General features: G+C 47.2%; 1 protein-coding gene across 1 annotated transcript in view; it reads right to left on the bottom strand.

Moving 5' to 3' along the window:
* CHD8 (chromodomain helicase DNA binding protein 8) overlaps positions 1 to 20,702 on the bottom strand; it is a 71,822-nt gene extending 51,120 nt beyond the window's left edge. Inside the window, exons 1-9 of the mRNA XM_029283967.1 lie at positions 19,953 to 20,702; positions 12,755 to 13,138; positions 11,255 to 11,631; positions 10,498 to 10,612; positions 3,683 to 3,877; positions 2,998 to 3,066; positions 1,923 to 1,978; positions 1,334 to 1,451; positions 1,137 to 1,220 (exon numbers count right to left, since the gene is read on the bottom strand). Coding sequence (XP_029139800.1) covers positions 1,137 to 1,220; positions 1,334 to 1,451; positions 1,923 to 1,978; positions 2,998 to 3,066; positions 3,683 to 3,877; positions 10,498 to 10,612; positions 11,255 to 11,631; positions 12,755 to 13,138; positions 19,953 to 20,702 — 2,148 coding nt within the window. The remainder of the gene's footprint in view (positions 1 to 1,136; positions 1,221 to 1,333; positions 1,452 to 1,922; positions 1,979 to 2,997; positions 3,067 to 3,682; positions 3,878 to 10,497; positions 10,613 to 11,254; positions 11,632 to 12,754; positions 13,139 to 19,952) is intronic.
* Positions 20,703 to 21,015: the final 313 nt, after the last annotated feature.

Genomic DNA, 21,015 nt, shown 5'->3' with positions numbered 1-21,015 from the left:
CTCCGGATATGGCCCAAGCTCCGTCAGGAACCTTTCAGGGTCCATCAGTCGCCTGGGACGGAACCATCTAGGCGGTTCCGTCTCCCTGCGGCGAGGAGGCGCGGTCCGGAAGTCCATCCTTAGGAGCGAATGGTCTGACCATGACAAGGGCTCAACAACTATTTCCCCTACTGTCAGATCATTCTGCCACTGGCCAGAGTCCGACTCAGAGTCGGACTCAGCTTCCCAGCACAGCTGGCTCTCAGCTCAATCACGAGTGAAAGGACCAGCCTCCTCATCCGTCTGTAACCCCTGCAGCTCATCAGAGCCTCCCTCCGACTCTGATGGCTCTCCAGGCCCCTCCTCCTCCTCTGATTCCCCAGACTCAACTACCGGGATCACAGGCTGGCACGGAATCACAACAGCAGTGTGGGGTGTTTCAGGCAGGTGGGAGAGACCCTGCACAGGTTTTTGTTCAGGATTGGAAAATCCCACTTGGATTTCAGCAGAGAGGATTTTTAGTTCCCTAGCAGAGAGGCAGCAGGGTTAAGGAACGAAGCACAGGGCACCTCAGAGGGGGTGGGAAAACCCTGAGGAACTGCACACAAGTGACTCTCTGCTCAGGGGTCGCAAATCGTGCTTGGATTTCGGCAGGGAGCTATCAATGGCTACCAATACGAGCCAGCTGTTTGTTACCTCTCGAGTCTTAGGGAGCAGGCCTGCATATGTGATTGCCAGAAATGGACAATGGAAGGGGACTGGCCACTGTGGGACTCTGAATGCCAGAGCAGAAAAACCACCATCCAGATCCAGCATGATTCTTCTGAAGATGTTCGGCAGCTACTGCTTTCTCATTAGGTAGCCGGTATTTAAATATCTTATTTAAGAGCTGTAGTGGTGCAGTGGCTGGAATGCAATATTGTAGGCTAACTCTGCCCACTGCCAGACGTTCGATCCTGACCAGCTCAAGCTTAACTCGTCCTTCCATCCTTCCAAGGTCAGTAAAATGAGGACCCAGATTGTTGGGGGCAATAGGCTGACTCTGTAAACTGCTTAGAGAGGGCTGTAAAGCACTATGAAGCGGGTATATAAGTCTACGTGCTATGGCTATTTGCAGGTTCTACCCCGTCAAGTTAATCTGAAAAGTACCAACACACCTCCCCATTGTCCTTGTCAATGCTGTGCGATTCATCCAGGATGCGGTCAACCTCCACGTAGTCTGGGTTGAAAGGCTCCTCATCCTAAAGAGGCAGGATAGCAGTGTAAGGTAGTGTGTGACTTCTGCAGGAGTTATTACTAGCAACTGGAATTAAACAAGCCTCCAGTCTGCTTAGGTTTCTATCGTCGCGGGTACCTCATGAAAGAAGTGTCTCATCTGAGCCATTTTGGTCTTAAACCGTTTGAGCTTCTGGTGGATCCTCTTATCCTTCTCCAGTTGAGCAATGGTGGCCCATTCACAGTGCAAGTAAGAGCTTGGGGAAGAATTGGAACAGAAAGTTGGGGGAGAAAAGAGAGAAGGGTATTGTAAATGATCAGCGTCCAAAAGAAAAGTATTGGATCAATAGAAAGAGGTGGGATCCTTGGTGCTCTTGGGTGAGTTTCTTGCAAATGCTTCATTACCCAACTACGTAACCATCCTCACTTATACAGGTACTCTGTAACATCAACACTGATATTACCTAGCTGGGTAATGAAATGACTGCAAGAAAATAGCCAAGTTTCAAGAGAATACCAGGGATCCCACAGTTCAACCGCGAGAGTGATCTGGCTCCAGAACTTCATTCTTTCCCAAAACTGGGTCAATCCAAGCATTCCGTTAGCGTTTTGGGGCACTTGCTTTGATGGGATGGGAAACAATGGTACAAACACACCTTTCACACCTTCTGTTAAACGGCCCAGTGGTGGGGGGAATGTTTGAAAGTGGAGGGGGGTGGTGTACTTACTAGTTTTTGTACTTCACAAAGAATTCTTCTGCTTCTGTGAACTGCCCATTGGGTAGCTGCCGATGGAAGAAAGAAACAAACAAAATCAGAGAACTGAAGGCATAGGGCAGTTGTTCCAGCTAAGGAGGATAGCAGAATAACAGAGTGGGAAGGGACCTTGGAGGTCTTCTAGTTGTAGGTTTCCTGCATGAGCTGGGGGTTGGACTCAATGACCTCCAAGGTCCCTTCCAACTTTATAATAATAATAATAATAATAATAATAATAATAATAATAATAATAATAATAATAATAATAATAATAATAATAATTATTATTATTATTATTATTATTATTATTATTATAAAGCATATCAATTAATCAAAAGAAAAAATCAATCATCTTAATAAATTTCAGTTTCATTATCTCATTTTGCTAACCATTGATAAAAGTTTTCCCATGTTTTATAATAGACTGAGTCTTCTTTCTCTTTACTCTCTAACATTAATCTATCCATTTCTGCACATTCTAAAATTTTCCTAATTATAATCTCATCGGGTGGTATATCTTCATTTTTCCAGTATTGGGCAAATGCTATTCTCGCAGCTGTCAATATAAAAAAAAAGCTGTCTGCTTTGGTCAACACATTCTTCATCACTTGGCCTTGTTAGATAATGTCTCCCCTGCAACAGACGGTTCACGTACATTCCACCTTTAGGAATTCACCACCCTCCTCCTGTCATTGTTTGGAAAAGCTGCCAGCGAAAGCAGGTACAGGCAACTATGGAATGAGTCAGATTCGATAGGTAGTCAGACGTGATCTATAGCCTAACCATCTACCCATCTGTCTTGCAACATTCTATCCTAATAATCCTTGTATGCTGAGGGGAGAATTCTGAACCTGCATCTTGAAGGCCTGCTATGAAAGGCAAGGGCAAAACAGGGCAAAGGGACTCTTGTGTGGCTTTGGACCCTAACCCTCTCCTCCCCACCCACCCCCACCATCTAGAAAAGGAAATCCTTACAATAAAGCAGGGCAGAGGCCAGCTGGAAAGCCACAAGTCATTCAGCCCATGGCAGCAGATCAAAGGTTCTCACCTCCTTCTTCACCACCCGCATGGACAGGACCTTGTCTACGATGGCAGCATCCTCTTCGCTGGGGTTTTCCTTCGGGCAGAAAGGGTGGGGGAAGAAAGAAGGGGCAGCTTAAATAAAGTTTAAAAGTTACAGTCGTAAATTGAGGACTACCTGTAGAGGCAAACAATATTCCTGACTTCACCGCGGAGCAAACTGGGGCAGGAGGCATCCCAGATTTTGCAAATGCTGTGCAGAATAGTTGACATATCCTAGGCCGGGGGTAGGCAACCTTGGCTCTTTTATGACTCGTGGACTTCAACTCCCAGAATTCCTGAGCCAGCCACGCTGAGGGGAAAGGGAGAGGTTTCCAAGCTGAGCCATGCTGGCTCAGGAATTCTGGGAGTTGAAGTCCACGAGTCATAAAGTTGCCAAGATTGAGGACTCCTGATACAGGGCAGGGGTGGGGAACCTTGGCTCTTTTATAACTCGTGGACTTCAACTCCCAGAATTCCTGAGCCAGCCACACTGAGGGGAAAGGGAGAGGTTTCCAAGCTGAGCCCTGCTGGCTCAGGAATTCTGGGAGTTGAAGTCCACGAGTCATAAAAGAGCCAAGGTTGCCTACCCCTGGCCTAGGCCTTAGCAAATCAATGGGGGGGGGAGAGAGGTTATGGGGAGATGATGTTCCAGACTAAGGAAGACCCCTTACCACGAAGAACTGCATTGAAGGCAATGTCTCGCCCTCAGGGATGGGTTCTGGAGCAGGGGGTTCCGGAGCTGGGGGCTGTTCGGTCTTGATGGGCCCCATCACATCCAGCTCCTCATCTTCTTCGTCATCCGTGATCTTGATGTCCAGATCTTCTGTATATTTCTTCCGCTTCACCTGACGGTTCGAACGCCGTTTCTACAGGCAGGGAGAAGAGGGGATAAGTTTGAGGAAAATAACATGCATTTAAAGAGAAAAAAAAATTCACACCTAACGAAGGAGAATATTTGTAGCTCAAGGCTGAAATGAGGGGTCCTTGGTGCTCTCTGAGCTCCGCTTGTTTTTTTGCACATGGAATCAGCGTAGCACACAAGCCAACCAAAGCCCTTCAAAACGTCCCAAGCAGACCAACCCCAGAAGAAGAAAAAAACAGGAGTCATCTACAACAGGGCTTTTCAACCTTTTCACCCATTGTACCACTTTTGGGATATGGCAACATCCGAGTACCACCAGTCGCCTAGCAAGGTGTTAAAAACGTGACCCCCCCCCAAAAAAGGAAAAAAGTGATGAAGTACAGGTAGTCCTCGACTTACAACAGTTCACTTAGTGACTGTCCGAAGTTATAATGGCACTGAAAAAAGTGCCCCCGCAAGCCACAGCCGAGCAAGAGGCCTGCCTGCCCACCTGGTGGTGCTCTTCCTCCTGTCCGAGGTTTTCATTGTTGTGAGCATTTCTGTTGAGGATTGGCAGTGGGGCTGGGGTGGGGGTTTTTTGGTTTTTATTCCCCCCCCCCGTCTGCTGGGTGGTTGCAGCAGGTTTTGGTCACTTCACATGACCCTGGGACAGTCATAAATATGAATCAGTTGCCAAGCATCTGAACGTAAAGCACAAGACCCTGGAGATGCTGTAACATTCCAGCGATTGGTGCTTCTTCTGGGCTCAGCAGAAGCGCCAGGATCAGCGCCGAGCTCCAGCTGGAGCCTGGCGCTGATCCTGGCGCTTCCACTGAGCCCTGACAGCCCTGCAGCTCCAGCCATCTCTCACTCAGGCTTGTGCAGTGCTGCCACCGGTTCAGCTCATTCCCCTCCCTCGCTACCACTTTTCTAGGATGGTCGCGTACCACCTGCCAGGTGCCAATGTACCACAGGTGGTACCCGTACCACTGGTTGAAAAACCCTGATTTACAACATACAGTAGTGGCCAAAATTGTGGAAACCTTTGGGGAAAAGCGTACAGTAGAAATGCCACCTTTGCTTAAGTTTCCACCCATTTTTCTTCTAATTTCTTTATAACTGTAGCCTTGTTCACTTAATAATACTATTTTACATCGCTTTCTGGGCAACCAGTCGACTCTTTGCACCTTTACTTTAATTTTATTATGTTTTACAAGCTCACTAAACGAAAGAACACAAAAAACCCCAACCAACTTGATAGCGATCACATAACACAGTGACAACTGTCCTCCTCTCGGCTTCAATACAGGACATCAATAACTGAATCCTACTATGATCTGATTGGCTCATTGCCGAAACAAAATGACACCTGATTGGCTCTCTAAACACTCCTGCTCATTGGCTACAGTCAGATGAAGGAAAGCTACCTGAGATCAACCTAAGCAAGTTGTGCTTCCTTTTTCTGATTATTTGGCTATACCTTTTCATAGAATACAGTACAGGTAATTGAACGAACTTTGTTGCATTACATTCTTGATTAAATTATCTTTCCATTGATATATAATTTTATGGTACTACTCCCCCACAAAAAGTGGTATTATTAGCCATCAAACCTCAAAAATACACTTTCCCCAATATCTCAGGGGCTGCCACAAAGAAGAGGGAGTCAAGTCATTCTCCAAAGCCCCTGAAGGCAGGGCAAGAAGCCATGGATGGAAACTCATCAAGGAGAGAAGCAACCTAGAACTAAGGAGAAACTTCCTGACAGTTAGAACAATTAACCAGTGGAACAACCTGCCTCCAGAAGCGATGAATGCTCCAACACTGGAAGTTTTTAAGAAGAGACTGGACAGCCATTTGTCTGAAATGGTATAGGGTTTCCTGCCTGAGCAGGAGGTTGGACTAGATGACCTCCAAGGTCCATTCCAATTTTTTATTATTATTATTATTATTATTATTATTATTATTATTATTATTATTATTATTATTATTATTATTATTATTATTATTATTATTATTATTTTGGCCACTACTGTACATAGTAAGCACTGCAACCACCACTATGTAGGACAAACAGGGAGAAGACTGTGCAGAACGCATCCATGAACACCAACCGGCAGTCAAAACGCATGAAGAAAATTCTTTTAAGATAAGATAAGATAACCTTTATTGTCATTTTTATACTGTGGGCCCAACGGCACACATCAAAAATGAAATTTAGTTGCCCGCTCTCAAAGTGAAACACATACATGACGCACACCTAAACATACTATGAACAACATATGTATAGATCCACATCCCTACATATACGTAGCAAATAAATATTAAATACTGTCCATCTTGAATATATAACGGAAGGAGGAAGCTTGAGAGTTCGCAAGGTTAATGCTGTATGAAATGAAACTATGGCTGAATCTGGATATTCTGCTACGGATACCACGAAGCCCCCTCCTCCCAGAAGGTAACAAGGAAAACAGGTCGTGAAAAGGATGAGTAGTGTCCCAGATAATCTTATGGACCCTGCTCAAGCAGCGCTTCTGTGCTATGTCCTGCATGGGAGGGAGGGAGGGAACTGCCAATGATCTTTTCACAACACAGAGACAGACTTAACCATAGTTTCAATTGGGGAAAATGTGACAATCCTAGAAACAGGCCAAATGCAAAAACGCCAGGGAATTTCTAGAAGCCTGGCAACTCTGACAAATCAGCCAACAATAGACACAAAGACATTAACAACATCTATAGACTAAATCAGGGGTAGTCAACTTTGGCTCTTTTATGACTCGTGGACTTCAACTCCCAGAATTCCTGAGCCAGCTAAGCTGGCTCAGGAATTCTGGGAATTGAAGTCCACGAGTCATAAAAGAGCCAAGGTTGACTACCCCTGGACTAAATAGACTCCAGAAGATGGTAGAGGACAGGAAGGCCTGGAGGAACGTTGTCCACGGGGTCGCGATGGGTCAGACACGACTTTGCAACTAACAACAACAACAATAGACTATGTAAAAGTCAAGCAACCAGCCCAAAAGAGAAAAAAGACTCCGGCCACCTCTCCATCAGTAATTAGTACTCAAATCGGCATAGATTTTCTCCAAAGTCAACTTCAGACCAACAATCAAGTAAGCAATACCCTAATCAAGAAACTGCCAAAGAGCCATTAGTAAACAGCCCTATCGAAGAATCTCTTAAGATTGCCCCCACTCACACAGACAGGCAAGACACCAGAATATGAACAGACAGCAAACCCCACTCCTTACTAGCACTGATGATGTTACCTAGTCAGGATAATGAAGTGTCTGCAAGAAAACAAGCAAGCTCAGAGACCACCAAGGACCCCTCAAATTCACATCTGTACCAGTTACATTCTTAGATGGTAGATAATAATAATAATAATAATAATAATAATAATAATAATGATGATGATGATGATGATAAAGTTGGAAGGGACCTTGGAGGTCATCTAGTCCAACCCCCTGCTCAGGCTGGAAACCCTATACCATTTCGGACAAATGGCTGTCCAGTTTCTTCTTAAAAACCTCCAGTGTTGGAGCATTCACCGCTTCTGGAGGCAGGTTGTTCCACTGGTTAATTGTTCTAACTGTCAGGAAGTTTCTCCTTAGTTCTAGGTTGCTTCTTTCCTTGATTAGTTTCCATCCGTTGCTTCTTGTCCTGCCTTCAGGAGCCTTGGAAAATAGCTTGACTCCCTCTTCTTTGGGGCAGCCCCTGAGATATTGGAAGATTGCTATCATGTCCCCCCTCGTCCTTCTCTTCATTAAACTAGACATACCCAATTCCAGCAGCCGTTCCTTATATGTTTTAGCCTCCAGTCTCCTAATCATCTTTGTTGCTCTTCTCTGTACTCTTTCTAGAGTCTCAGCATCTTTTTTACATCGTGGTGACCAAAACTGGATGCAGTATTCCAAGTGTGGCCTTACCAAGGCATTGTAAAGTGGTATTAATACTTCACGTGATCTTGATTCTATCCCTCTGTTAATGCAGCCTAGCACTGTGTTGGCTTTTTTGGCAGTTGCAGCACATTAGACAAGAGCACTGGATACCCTCAGCTAAGGGTTGGTGAAGTCACATCGCAGGTCAAACTTTCCCCCAGATCTTAGAAGAAGTCAGCAAAAGTTCAGGTTCCCAGTCTGGAAGGATCAACTCTACCTGCAAAGTGTTCCATAGAAGAACCACGAATCCTACCGACCGTTCAAGCTTGTAAAATTGAATTTGACCTAATACAAGTATTTGCCTCCAGAGAGAATTCTCGACTTAACGATCACAACTGGGCCCATAATCTTCCCTGTTAAGGAAGGCAGTTGCCAAGTGAGTTTTTGCCCCACTCTGCGACCTTTCCTGCTACAGTTGTTAAGCGAATCCCTACAATTGTTAACAAGTTTTGATTAGGCCAAATTATTCACGCCCGGCTCCATGTATATCTCAGCAAAGCAGTCTGCCTTAATGAGGAGGGAAAAGGGGTTGGTGTTGTTGCAAACACATTTCGGGATTTGCCTGCTCTGAAAGCAAGGGGAGAGGCTCTCGCCACCCTCCTGATTAGGGAATGGATGAGAAGAAGCAGTTTGTTTGTTTGTTTATTTATTTATTTTTTAAATTTATATACCGCCCTATCTCCCTTACGCAGTGGTTCTCAACCTGTGGGTCGGGACCCCATTTGGGGTCGATCGACCATTTCACGGGGGTCGCCAAGCAAGGCTGTTCGCCATTTTTTTTGTCCGCCATTTTTTTTCCCTTTTACCTCCCTTGGGCTGGGCCAGCTGGTGGTCGGCCTGCTCCGTCTCTGCCGCTTGCCAGCTACGCCTTGGCCGGCGCAGGGGGCAGAACCTCGCATGCGCGGCGCTCCCGGGCAGGGAAAGTCCTCGACTTACGACCGGTTGGGTAGTCCTCGACTTACGACCGGTTTAGTCCTCGACTTACGACCGGTTTAGTCCTCGACTTACGACCGGTTTAGTCCTCGACTTACGACCGGTTGGAGTCGCGGCATTAAAAAGGTTAAGAACCACTGCCCTTATGGGACTCAGGGCGGTGAACAGGCAATAATAAAAATCACAATAAATATTGAATAAAAAGCCTGCACTGAAATACCCCATATAAAACCCCTAGCAAAGCCCAATCAAAACTACGCCAGGCCGGCCGCATGGAACAGATGGGTTTTCAAGGCTCGGCGGAAGAGGCGCACATCCGTAGTTGTACGTAGTTGGACCAAAGCATCGAAACCAGGGGCTTCCGTTTGTTTGACGCATCGTCTGAGCACTTTTGAAAAACAAAGACTCAAAAAGAGCTTTTTCTCTTGGTCATGTCTGACTCCGTGTGTGCTCATCTCCGTTTTTTTTAGAGATAAGATAACCTTTATTGTCATTTTTTTACTGTGGGCACACTGGCACATATTAAAAATGAAATTCTGTTGCCTGCTCTCAAAAGCCTACATATGCATAACACACATGTAGACACGCTATAGACCAGACATGTCAAACACAAGGCCCGGGGGTCGGATGCGACCCGCGAAGGGGTTTCATGTGGCCCGCGAAGCCATCCTGGAAACAGTGAGGGAACGGCCCCCTCTGCCTTGGCCCTGGCCCAGGCCGGCCGGGAGCCAATGTACAATTTTGTGGTGGCCATCTATGCTGAAACGCATTCAGTCTTAGCTCCACAAGGCCGTCCGGAAACAGCGAGGAACCAGCCCCTGCCGTGTCGGCCCCGCCCCCTGGGTGCATGCTGGGGAGGTGTCACCCTTTGTGAGGAATGAAGAAATGGACCATGCCTTGGCGCTTGTCCCGGTCCCACCTCCTTCTGCCAGAGACCCTCAGATCTGTCCCACTCCTGCCCAGGCCCCCACAGGCACCCTTGACGCGAACGATGTAGAGCTGGCCATGCCCACCCAGCAGGCCACACCCACTCCATCCACGCCCACCCAGTAGGCCGCACCCACCCTGGCCACACTCACCCGTCCCCCCCCCCCAGGGCAACCGCAATGCTGATGCGGCCCTCAATGAAATTGAGTTTGACACCCCTGCTATAAGCATACATATGTATATACCAGGGGTAGGCAACCTTGGCTCTTTTATGACTTGTGGACTTCACCTCCCAGAATTCCTGAACCAGCCATGCTGACTCAGGAATTCTGGGAGGTGAAGTCCACAAGTCATAAAAGAGCCAAGGTTGTACACCTACACCCACCCTTACATATAAACAACATATAAATATTAATCACTGTCCATCTTGAATACATAGCGGAGAGTGAAAGCTTGAGAGCTTACAAGGTTGATACTGTACGGAACAAAACTATGACTGGGTCTGGATATCCTGCTTCGGATTTTAGCTGGAGGAGCCAAGCGTTTGTACAAAGACAAATTTCTGTGGCCAGTGTGGCTATACGCCAAAGGTGCACGGAACCTTCTCACTGAAGTGGTACCTATTTATCTACATGCATTTGCATGCTTTCGAACTGCTCGGCTGGCAGGAGTTGGGGTGAGGACGGGAGCTCACCCCGTCGTGTGGCCCTCGGGTCTTGAACCTGGCCTGTCAGCTTTGCTCAGTGTCTTTAACCACTGTGCCATCTCTTGGAAATTGGTGAAAACAGAACTCTTTGTACGGCCTTAACCCAGCTACCCGTCCTCCCCCTGGGCTCACCTGGATGCTGGTCTCCTCTTCTTCACGCGGAGACTGGGCTGGCATTAGCTCGGCGTCTGAATTGTCTGAAGAAGCGTTCCGTTTCCGTTTCTTCCCAACAACTGGCGTGATCGTGCTGGGAAGAAGGAGAGAGAGTCACAAGTGGAAATGACAAGGAGGAGGAGGGAGAAGAAGAAGAAGAAGAAGAAGAAGAAGAAGAAGAAGAAGAAGAAGAAGAAGAAGAAGAAGAAGAAGAAGAAGAAGAAGAAGAAGAAGAAGAAGAAGAGAGGAAGGAGGAGGAGGAGGAAGAAAGAAGAAGGAGGAGGAGGAGGAGGAGGAGGAAGAGGAAAAAGAAGAAAAGAGGAAGGAGGAGGAGGAAGAAAGAAGAAGAGGAAGGAGGAGGAGGAAGGAAGAGGAAGGAGAAGGAGGAGGAAGGAGGAGGAGGAAGAAAGAAGAAGAAGAAGAAGAAGAAGAAGGAGGAGGAGGAGGAGGAGGAGGAGGAGGAAGAAAGAAGAAGAAGAAGAAGAAGAAGAAGAAGAAGAAGAAGAAGAAGAAGAAGAAGAAGAAGAAGAAGAAGAAGAAAGAGGAAGGAGGAGAAAGAAGAAGAAGAGAGGGAGGAGGAGGAAGAAAGAGGGAGGAGGAGGAAGAAGAGGAAGAAGGAGGAAGAGGAAGAAAGAAGGAAAAAGAAGAAGAGAAAAGAAGAGGAAGAAGGAAGAAGAGGAAGAAAAAAGGAAAAAGAAGAAGGAGAAGAAAAAAAGGCAGGTCCGCTGCTGTTTACCTGGGTTTCCCTCGGCCTTTGCTCTTGGCAGATCCCCCCTGGCCCCGGCCCTTGCGCGGCCGGTCCTCTTTGGGGATGCGCTCGCCCCCGCCCTTCCGGCGCCGCTTGCGCTCGCCCGTCTCTTCTGGGCGAACGCTGGGCAGTTCATCTTCGTTCAGCACCCGGGGGATGTTCTGCTCGCCCCGGGCTCGGGCCCGGGCAATGGCCTCCGCTACGATCCGGTTGGCCTTTTCCTGCTTCTTCTGATGCTCCAGCTTGCGGGATTCATCCGAGCCGCTCCGGCCACCACCGCTGGAGGATGGGAGGGCCGCTACCTCGCTGCTGCTCAGGACTTTCACCACCGAGAGTCCCGAGGAGCTGCCCTGGGACGAGCTGGCCTGCAACGGGTAACACAGCGACAAGAGACCCTCAGCGAAGCTTCCGGGCTTCTCTCCGGATAGGAAGCTGATCTACAGAAAGGACGCAGCCATTTTGAAGGTGTGTGTGTGTGGGGGAGGGGAACAGCCTGAGGTTTCCACAACTGAAGACCTAAAGCAGTGGTGGCGAACCTATGGCACGGGTGCCAGAGGCGGCACTCGGAGCCCTCTCTGTGGGCACACGTGCCGTTGCCCCAGCCTCGCCTCCCCCGCGACCCCCTCCTCTCCAGCAGCCCCCCTGGAGGAGAGTCGCCCCCGAGCGTCGCCCGCGCGGAGCAGTGAAGCCAAGGACATGGCAGCCAGGAAGCGTAGACAAGACTCTGCCCTCACGCCCCATCATGCAGTTGATGCTGCGGGGCGCGGGTAGAGGGCGTGGCCACCATGGCACTGCTGGGCGATCTGCGGCGGGCCCTGGAGGCGGTGAGTGGCCCTGTGGGCAGGCAGGGTGAGGGCGGAGCAGGGGGTGGAGCGGGGGCGGGGCCAGTTTTTGGACACTCAGTCTCTAAAAGGTTCGCCATCACTGACCTAAAGCCTCTTCCTCTCTCAGCCCAACCCACCTCACAGGGTTGTGGTGGGGAAAATAGGAGGAGGAAGGTGTGCTGGATACGTTTGCCACCTTCAGGTATGATAATAAAGGTGATAAAGAAACAAATATATTTCTGTTATGGCAGGCAGGAGCAACAAAGAGGAAGGCACTTTTTTTTCTTTTCTTTTTTTTGCCACTGTGGGAAGTAGGATGTGGACTGGGTGCCTCAGCAATACAGAATTTCCAAAAATCAGATACAAATTTGGTATTCTTTCTTTCTTTCTTTCTCTTTCTTTCTTTCTTTCTTTTTCTTTCTTTCTTTCTTTCTTTCTTTCTTTCTTTCTTTCTTTCTTTCTTTCTTTCTCTCTTCCTTCCTTCCTCTTTCTTTGTCTCTCTTCCTTCCTTCCTCTTTCTTTCTTTCTCTCTCCCTCTCCTTTCCTTCCTCTTTCCTTCCTTCCTTCCTTCCTTCCTTCCTTTCCTCGCCGTATTGGCAAAACTCTGGCGAACAGAGCTGAACCCTTCTTCCCAACTGACGGGAGAATGAACGTATCCCCTTACCTGTGGCTGCAGCACAACTTTGACGGGGACCGTCACCCTCTGACCTGAGCCCCCGACCACCTGTGCTTGCTGGACTGCCGGTACGCTTAAAGGGGCCTGCTGGCCGGAGGCGCTGACCGGGGCTTGCTGCAAGAGCTGGATCTTCTGCGTGCCCGGCTGGCCGCCGGGTTGCTGTTGCTGGCCCGGCTGCTGGACCTGCAGCTGGATGGTTACCACTTTGGCAGGCTGGCCTGGCATTCCTTTGGCCTGGCTCAGGGCGGCCAGCTGATTGCCTTGAAGGACAATCTTGCCCGGTAAGCTACCCAAAACAACTTGCCGCTGTCCTGGAGCATTTCCAGCAGTCGGGGGTTGCTGGAGAACCAAGGTGATGCGTTTGGATTCCCCCTGAGAGGAAGAAACAGGACGGAGGGTCAGTTCTCACAGGCTCCGCAGCAAAGAATGTAGCCACGGCATATATATATATTTTTCTATGCAACATATAAAGGGGGGGGGAACCCCACAAAAACAAAGATTTAAGCAGAGCCAAGATACTTCTCCACATGTTTGGGCTAGGAGGTTAGGCAACTTAAACTGGCTGATTTAGTTTTACATTTGTGTCTTCTGCTGTAAGTTGGGAAATGCGGTTTTTTTTTGTTGTTGTTTTTTGGGAAAAAGAAATCCTAAATACTGTATTTGTTATCTGGGTTGCTGGTTTAGTTTTAAGTCCTGAATGCCATCCCAAGTCACTTCTATGAGAGGTGGCTAAATAAATAACTAAATGGCCAAATAAATAAATTAATAAATAAACAAACAAACAAACACATTCATACTGTAAATATTGCTCTCAAGCTAGAACTGAAAAATACTTCTGACTGCTTTAAATTCCATATGTAGAAAAGAGGGGGAGATTGTGTGTGTATGTATATATATATGTGTGTGTGTGTGTGTGTGTATGCATATATATATATGTACACACACACACACTGTCTTCCTGACAATTAGAACAATTAACCAGTGGAACAACCTGCCTCCAGAAGCGGTGAATGCTCCAACACTGGAACTTTTTAAGAAGAGACTGAAAAGCCATTTGTCTGAAATGGTATGGGGGGGGCAGGGGGCTGGACTAGATGATCTCCAAGGTCCCTTCCAACTTTATTATTATTATTATATACATATACACACACACACATATATATGCACACACACATATACATGCACACACATACATGATATATATATACATACACACACACACAGTCCTCGACTTACAATCACAATTGAGCCTAAAATTTCTGCATTTAAGTGAAACAGTTAAATGAATTTGGCCCCGTTTTACAACTTTTCTTCCCATAGTTGTTAAATGAATCACTGCAGTGCTTAAGTTAGTAACACGGTTGTTAAGTGAATCCAGCTTCCCCACTGGCTTTGCTTGTCGGAAGGTCCGATCACACGATCGTCGGACGTTGCAAACGTCATAAATATGAAGCAGTTGCCAAGCATTCGAATTTTGATCACATGACCCATGGGTCATAGCTGTGAAAAATGGTTAGAAATCACTTTTTTTTTCAGTTATGTTGTAACTTTGAACGGTCACTAAATGAACTGTCGTTAAATCGAGGACTATCTGTATGCAGATGCACATGAACACGCACACATACAGGCACCCTTAAAAAAAAAAAAAAGCTACTACCAGCTTAACTGCATAAGCCACAGGAACACAAACAGATTTCTTATCGTCTTCGCTTCAACAAAAAGCAAATTTAAAAGCTATCCTTTAGCGGAATGCTTTGATTGAGCAGCCCAGCCAGTAAAAAGTCCTGCAACTGTAAACTTCAGCTCCTTACCCTCCATCCCAAGGCTACATACACAAACTTTTGGGTCTCATCTTTCCCACAATGACGCACACAGAACTCTTAAGGGGAAGCAGGTGGTGGCAAAGGGCTAAGAATCTGCAAAATATGTCCCTGTGCTTGAACATATGGACATGTCAGAAAATGCTAGGCTCTATCTTCCCGGGTGGTTTGGAATTTTAAATGCAACATCTTTATTTAATTTAAAAAAAAAACCACTGTTGGGAAGCATTCAAACGAGTCAGGTATTGCCCCAGAGTAGGGGTAGGCCACCTTGGCTCTTTTATGACTCGTGGACTTCAACTCCCAGAATTCCTGAGCCAGCCACGCTGAGGGGAAAGAGAGAGGTTTCCAAGCTGAGCCATGCTGGCTCAGGAATTCTGGGAGTTGAAGTCCACGAGTCATAAAAGAGCCAAGGTGGCCTAGCCCTGTCCTAGCTCTAATCAGCTCCTTATTCCTCTGTCTGAGCCAGCATGAGGGAAACTTTGGCCCCTTCATGACTCGTGGACTTCAACTCCCAGAATTCCTAAGCCAGCATGGCTCAGCTTGGAAACCTCTCCCTTTCCCCTCAGCATGGCTGGCTCAGGAATTCTGGGAGTTGAAGTCCACGAGTCATAAAAGAGCCAAGGTGGCCTACCCCTACCCCAGAGCAAAGTTTCACAATCTTAGAAACTTTTTAAGATGTGGCGGGCGTCAACTCTCAGAATCCCCCAGCTGGGAAATTTTGGGAGCCGGTTCACACATCTTAAAAGCTGCTATGGTTGAGAAAGACTGCTTTAGAATTATGGGCCGAACTGGCTCTTTATTTTTTTAATGTAATTTTTATTGTCCCAAAGGTGCTTTTTTCACGAAGCAACTGGACTTTCTTGTTTTTCCTTCGAAGACGTTTCGCTTCTCATCCAAGAAGCTTCTTCCGCTCTGAAGCTGAGGAAGCTTCTTGGATGAGAAGCGAAACGTCTTCGAAGGAAAAACAAGAAAGTCCAGTTGCTTCGTGAAAAAAGCACCTTTGGAATAAAACTGACCTGGATGACTGAGAATTTACACGGACAGAAGGAAGAGGGGAGACATGATAGCAGTGTTCCAATATCTCAGGGGCTGCCATAAAGAAGAGGGAGTCAAGCTATTTTCCAAAGCGCCTGAAGGCAGGACAAGAAACAACGGATGGAAACTAATCAAGGAGAGAAGCAACCTAGAACTAAGGAGAAACTTCCTGACAGTGAGAACAATTAATCAGTGGAACAACCTGCCTCCAGAAGTGGTGAATTCGCCAACACTGGAAGTTTTTAGGAAGAGCCTGGACAGCCATTTGTCCGAAATGGTATAGGGTTTCCTGCCTGAGCAGGGGGTTGGACTAGATGACCTTCAAGGTTCCTTCCAACTTTACTACTACTACTACTACTGCTACTACTACTACTACTATTATTATTATTATTATAATTTTTATTGAAATTTTTTTTAAAGAAGACGAAAAGCAATCCAAGTATTACAAAAGAACCAAAGGCAATAAGGGAAAATAGTGAATAAGAAAATATTCCTTCCTTCCTTCCTTTTTTCCTTCCTTCCTTCCTTCCAGTCTTTTTGACAATGGTTATACATGCATTGATATTTTACCTTCTCTCTCTCTCTCTCTCTCTCTCTCTAAGGTTACATAATTTTTTTACTTCCATAAGCTACCCTTTCTAATCTTCACATCCATAAATCACAAGTTCATATTTTTTTTGAACAAAAAATCTACAGGAAGTCCTCAACTTATAAGAGTTCATTTAATGTGCATTCGAAGTTACAACAGCACTGAAAAAAGTGATTTATGACCGTTTCTTCACACTTAGGACCATTGCAGCATCCCCATGGTCACGTGTTCAAAACTGGCTCGTATTTATGACGGTCGCAGTGTCCCAGGGTCGCGTGATCCTCTGTTGTGGCCTTCTGACCAGCAAAGTCAATGGAGGAAGCCAGATTCACTTCACAACCGGGTTACTAACTTAACAACTGCAGTGATTCACTTAACAACTGTGGCAGGAAAGGTCGTAAAATGGGGCTTAACCCACTTTACAAATGTCTCACTTAGCAACTGAAATTTTGGGCTCAATTGTGGTTGTATATCGAGGACTACCTGTATAAGCAGTTTCCAGCCAGTAATAAATGCAACGTTGATGTTTCCCTTGGCAAACCAATTATTTTTACCATTTTTTTGCGAGTTTTATCCTCTTCGCCAACTTGGTTCTCCGTGGTGGGTATTTTAGAATTCTTCCATTGTTGTGCATATTGTTGTTTGCAGCGGTGATCAAATATATATAAATAATTTTTGTTCTAGGTGTTTGTCCATTAATCCCAACAAGAAAAGGTCTGGTTTCAGTTGAATATTTCTTTGTAACAGTGTATACATTGGAAACCATTATTTTTTTTACCAGTTCACCAGGCATCATAAAAGGACCCTTTGTGTTGCACGTATTCCCAACATAAATTTGAAGTACCCTTATTACATTCTGGCTAATTTTTCTGGACTCATATACCAACAGTACATAATTTATAGACATTCTATTTCAAGTTGTAATAATGTGGATTTCAATCCTCTCAATCACATGTTTTCCCATTGTTTCAGCAATAGGTTACATCCAAAATTCTTAGCCCGTTTCTCCTCCATTTCATATTTCATGGAGAGTCGATACATTTTGGGCATCACGTGTTCATCATTTGTACAGAATGCAATTCCACATTCTGCCTCTTGTTCAAACTAGAACTAAGGAGAAACTTCCTGACAGTTAGAACAATTAACCAGTGGAACAACCTGCCTCTAGAAGCGGTGAATGCTCCAACACTGGAAGTTTTTAACAAGAGACTGGACAGCCATTTGTCCGAAATGGTATAGGGTTTCCTGCCTGAGCAGGGGGTTGGACTAAATGACCTCCAAGGTCCCTTCCAACATCATCATCATCATCATCATCATCATCATCATCATCATCATTATTCCAAATGTCCTGTTATCTAGTCTGAATCTTCCTCTTAGCTGTGCATACAAAATCCACTGAAAAGTAAATCGCTCTGCGGCCAATTACTCTGGATTTCATTTTATATTCCTATACGTATATCTTATATGCTACCTGAGTTAACTATTTTTGTACCTACCGTTTCTAGCCTGTAAAAAATAAACAGCACAAGACACATAAAAATATTTTTTGGGAACATTCTGCGTTCACATTTATTCCGTACTCTCAATATGGTACTCCTAACCCAGTAATGTTTAACATTCCTAGCAACATTAACTTTATTGTACCATAGAAAACCATGCCATCCAAACCTCAGACCATGCTCTTCAAATTCTAAAATTATTTTATTTCTCAGCAGCACCCACTGGCATAGCTTCTTTTAGATGAATAAAGAAAACCTCAGGTTCAAGCGGCTACAAAGATTCTTATTGGGCTAAGACTCTCCTTCCTTCCTTCCTTCCTTCCTTCCTTCCTTCCTTCCTTCCTCTGGGCAGTTTAGAATTAAAAAAAAGGTATACTACAATTAAAACAATGAAAATATTTTAACAAACTAAAAACAATTTTAAAAAGTTAAATATAGTGGTACCTTGGTACTCAACTGCTTTGAAACTCGTCGAATTTGGTAATCGACGCGTTTTGTTGCTAAACCTTTGTCCCAGTACTCATCGTTTGTTTGGTACTCAACGCACTAGCTAAAACCTGTCGGTGTCAGCTGCCTTGTGACTCACTATATTATTCCTTGTGGGGGGGAAATTGTTTGGTACTCATCATTTTTGATATTTGTCACACCTCCTGGAACCAATTAATGATGCCATCCAAGCCATTAATGATGAGTATTGGGGTACCACAGTACAAAGTACAGGTGATCCTTGACTTACAATAGATCACTTAGTGACGGTTCAAAGTTACAGCACTGAAAAAAGGGACTTATGATCGTTTTTCACATTTATGACCATTGCAGCATCCCCACAGTCACGTGATCAAAATTCAGACTCTTGGCAACTGAAAAAAAAAACTGCCTTCGTTTCTATATTCCTAGTAAATCTCAAATTACAGGTAATCCTCGACTTACAACAGTTCATTTCGTGACCGTTCGAAGTTACGACGGCACGGAAAAATGTGACCTCAAGACTGTTTTTTAACACGCTTGTTGTGGCATCTCCCTGGTCCCGTGATCCAAATCCAGATGTTTGACATCTGACTATTTATGACCTTTGCAGTATGCTGGGGTCATCTGATCCCCTTCTGACAAGCAAAGTCAACGGGGGGGAGCCAGATTCACTTAACAACCGTGTTAATAACTTAACAACTGCAGTGATTCGCTTAACAATCACAGCAAAAAAAGTTGTCAAATGGGGGCAAAACTCTCTTTACAAATGTCTCGCTTAGCAAAAGAAATATTGGGCTCAATCGTGATCTACTTGTACTTTCTCTGACAACCAATGTTGCCATCAGAATGTAGGAAAAACCAACTAGGGAGGTGTTAGGAATCTCTCCCCCCCCCCTAAGAACAGACATGTCAAGCTCAATCCGGCCCATAATGGGCCCAGATCCAGCCCGTGGGGCTGCCCCAGAGATGGTGAGGGACTGGCCCCTGCCACCCTGGCCCACCCGAGCGTGAGGGGCCCGGTGGTGCCCAACAGCAGTCCCAGCCCACCGGCTGCTTGGCTGCCTCTTGGCTGGCACACTCCGGTCGGAGCGCTGAGGCCGCTGGGTTGGCCCTCCAAGCGACAGGCGGAGGCAGAGGCACCAGGGATGGAAAGCACGTGATCCGACCCACTAGACTAGGGGTAGGCAACCTTGGCTCTTTTATGACTCATGGACTTCAACTCCCAGAATTCCATGAGTCATAAAAGAGCCAAGGTTGCCTACCCCTGCACTAGATGAACAGGGCAGAAGCCCGGAGAAGCAAAGCTGGGCTGCAGGGTCATGGCACCCCAGGAGCTCAAGGGCCGGACCAGGTGCCTGCCCTCCACCACCCAGGGCCCCAGACAGCCCGTGCCGCCATTCAGGGCCCCGTGTGGCACAAGGAGGATGGCGAGGCTCCTCCGGTGGACCAGGCCCTGGAGCCTGCCCCAGTCCCGCTCCCCCTCCGCCGGAGACTCCCGGATCCTGCCCAGCCCTGCATAGGCGCTCCCCCCCCCTGATGCAAGTGATGTTGTGCTGGCCACGCCATGCGTCCCTCAATGAAGAACATAAACCCACTTGCTCTGCTCAAGAGTTCCGCTGTGTTTCCTCCTAGTCTGCCTTTTCAAATTCCCCGTGGAAACACCACCGCGAGCCTTTTTGAATCGGACGTCCTTGGAAAAGACCCAGGTTAAGTGCCCAAGCGTTCGTACCCCAAAGCTGCTGTATGCTCACCTGGAAGAACTGCGTGCTCACCTGGGCTGGCGTCGAGGTCAGGGTGACGGCAGGTTTGAGCGGAGCAACGCCCGTGTTCCCTCCTGCTTGGCTCTTCATGGGCTGCAGCACGAGCTGCTTGACGGGACGTCCGGGCTGCACCAGACGGTGGAGTGTAGCGGGAGCCCCGGCTCCAGGGGACACTTTGGTGGCCAGCACTGCGTTGCCTGAGACAATGGAGACCCCGGGCCGCAAGGGGGTGCCCGTCAGGACCTTGGCGAAGGTCACTTTGCCCCCGTTGGCTGCCCCAATGGGCTGGGCTTGGATCTGGGCCACATGAGCGCCGGTCATGGAGCTTCCCACCGGGGCCTTCAGGATGACGATTTTGGGGGCTGGAGGGGGCCCGGCGGTTTGCTGCCCCCCGGCCGAGGAAGAGGGCGCAACCGTCGAGGTGTTTGTGGCGGACGAGACTCCCATGAACGGGTTGCCCTGGCTGAGAACCTCTTGATCCGGAGGGGCCTGCAGGAGCCCTGCTTGATCTTGCTGGGGCAGATCAGTCACGGACTCCGGTTGCGTATTGGGGAGGGGCAGGGTCTCCGGTTGGGAGGGCTCCGGCTGAGGGGCAACCTGCTGGTCTTTGGAGCCCCCTGCTAAGGAGTCCAGGCTCGCCCCAGAAAGCCCCAAGGCCTCCTCAATGGGGTCCGGAGCACCCTGGTTAAAGCTCTCATCAGTCAATGAGTCCAGGCCAAAGAGGTTAGGGTCGTCAAAGAGGTCCATGATGGGGTCAGCCATGACCGAAGGAGAAGACTCGTAACTCCTGGCGCGGGAAAGCAGTGACGAAGACGTCCTTTTGCCAACAGCACCCTTCCTTTATCCAAGACTGTCAATCAAGCAGGCTCCGCCTCATGAAGGAAGGCACACGTTGTCCGGGACAGGCTGGAGAAGAAGAAAGAATGGGTTAAGAACATCATCTCACCTCATTCGCCCTGGGCTCCTTTTAGTCCAGCTTTGTTTCTCACACAGGTGGTTATGGGTGCTGGTAAGCAGGAGAGGGAGACGGAGGCCTTGCCTACTCATCCCTCCTGCAACTAGAATTGGAAGACAA

This window comes from Protobothrops mucrosquamatus, unplaced genomic scaffold (genome assembly GCF_001527695.2).
Source record: "Protobothrops mucrosquamatus isolate PMUCROS unplaced genomic scaffold, P.Mucros_1.0 scaffold_98, whole genome shotgun sequence".
Taxonomy (NCBI): Eukaryota; Metazoa; Chordata; class Lepidosauria; order Squamata; family Viperidae; genus Protobothrops; species Protobothrops mucrosquamatus.
Note: the sequence above shows the minus strand (reverse complement) of the source record. Positions and strands in the feature narration are given on the sequence as shown.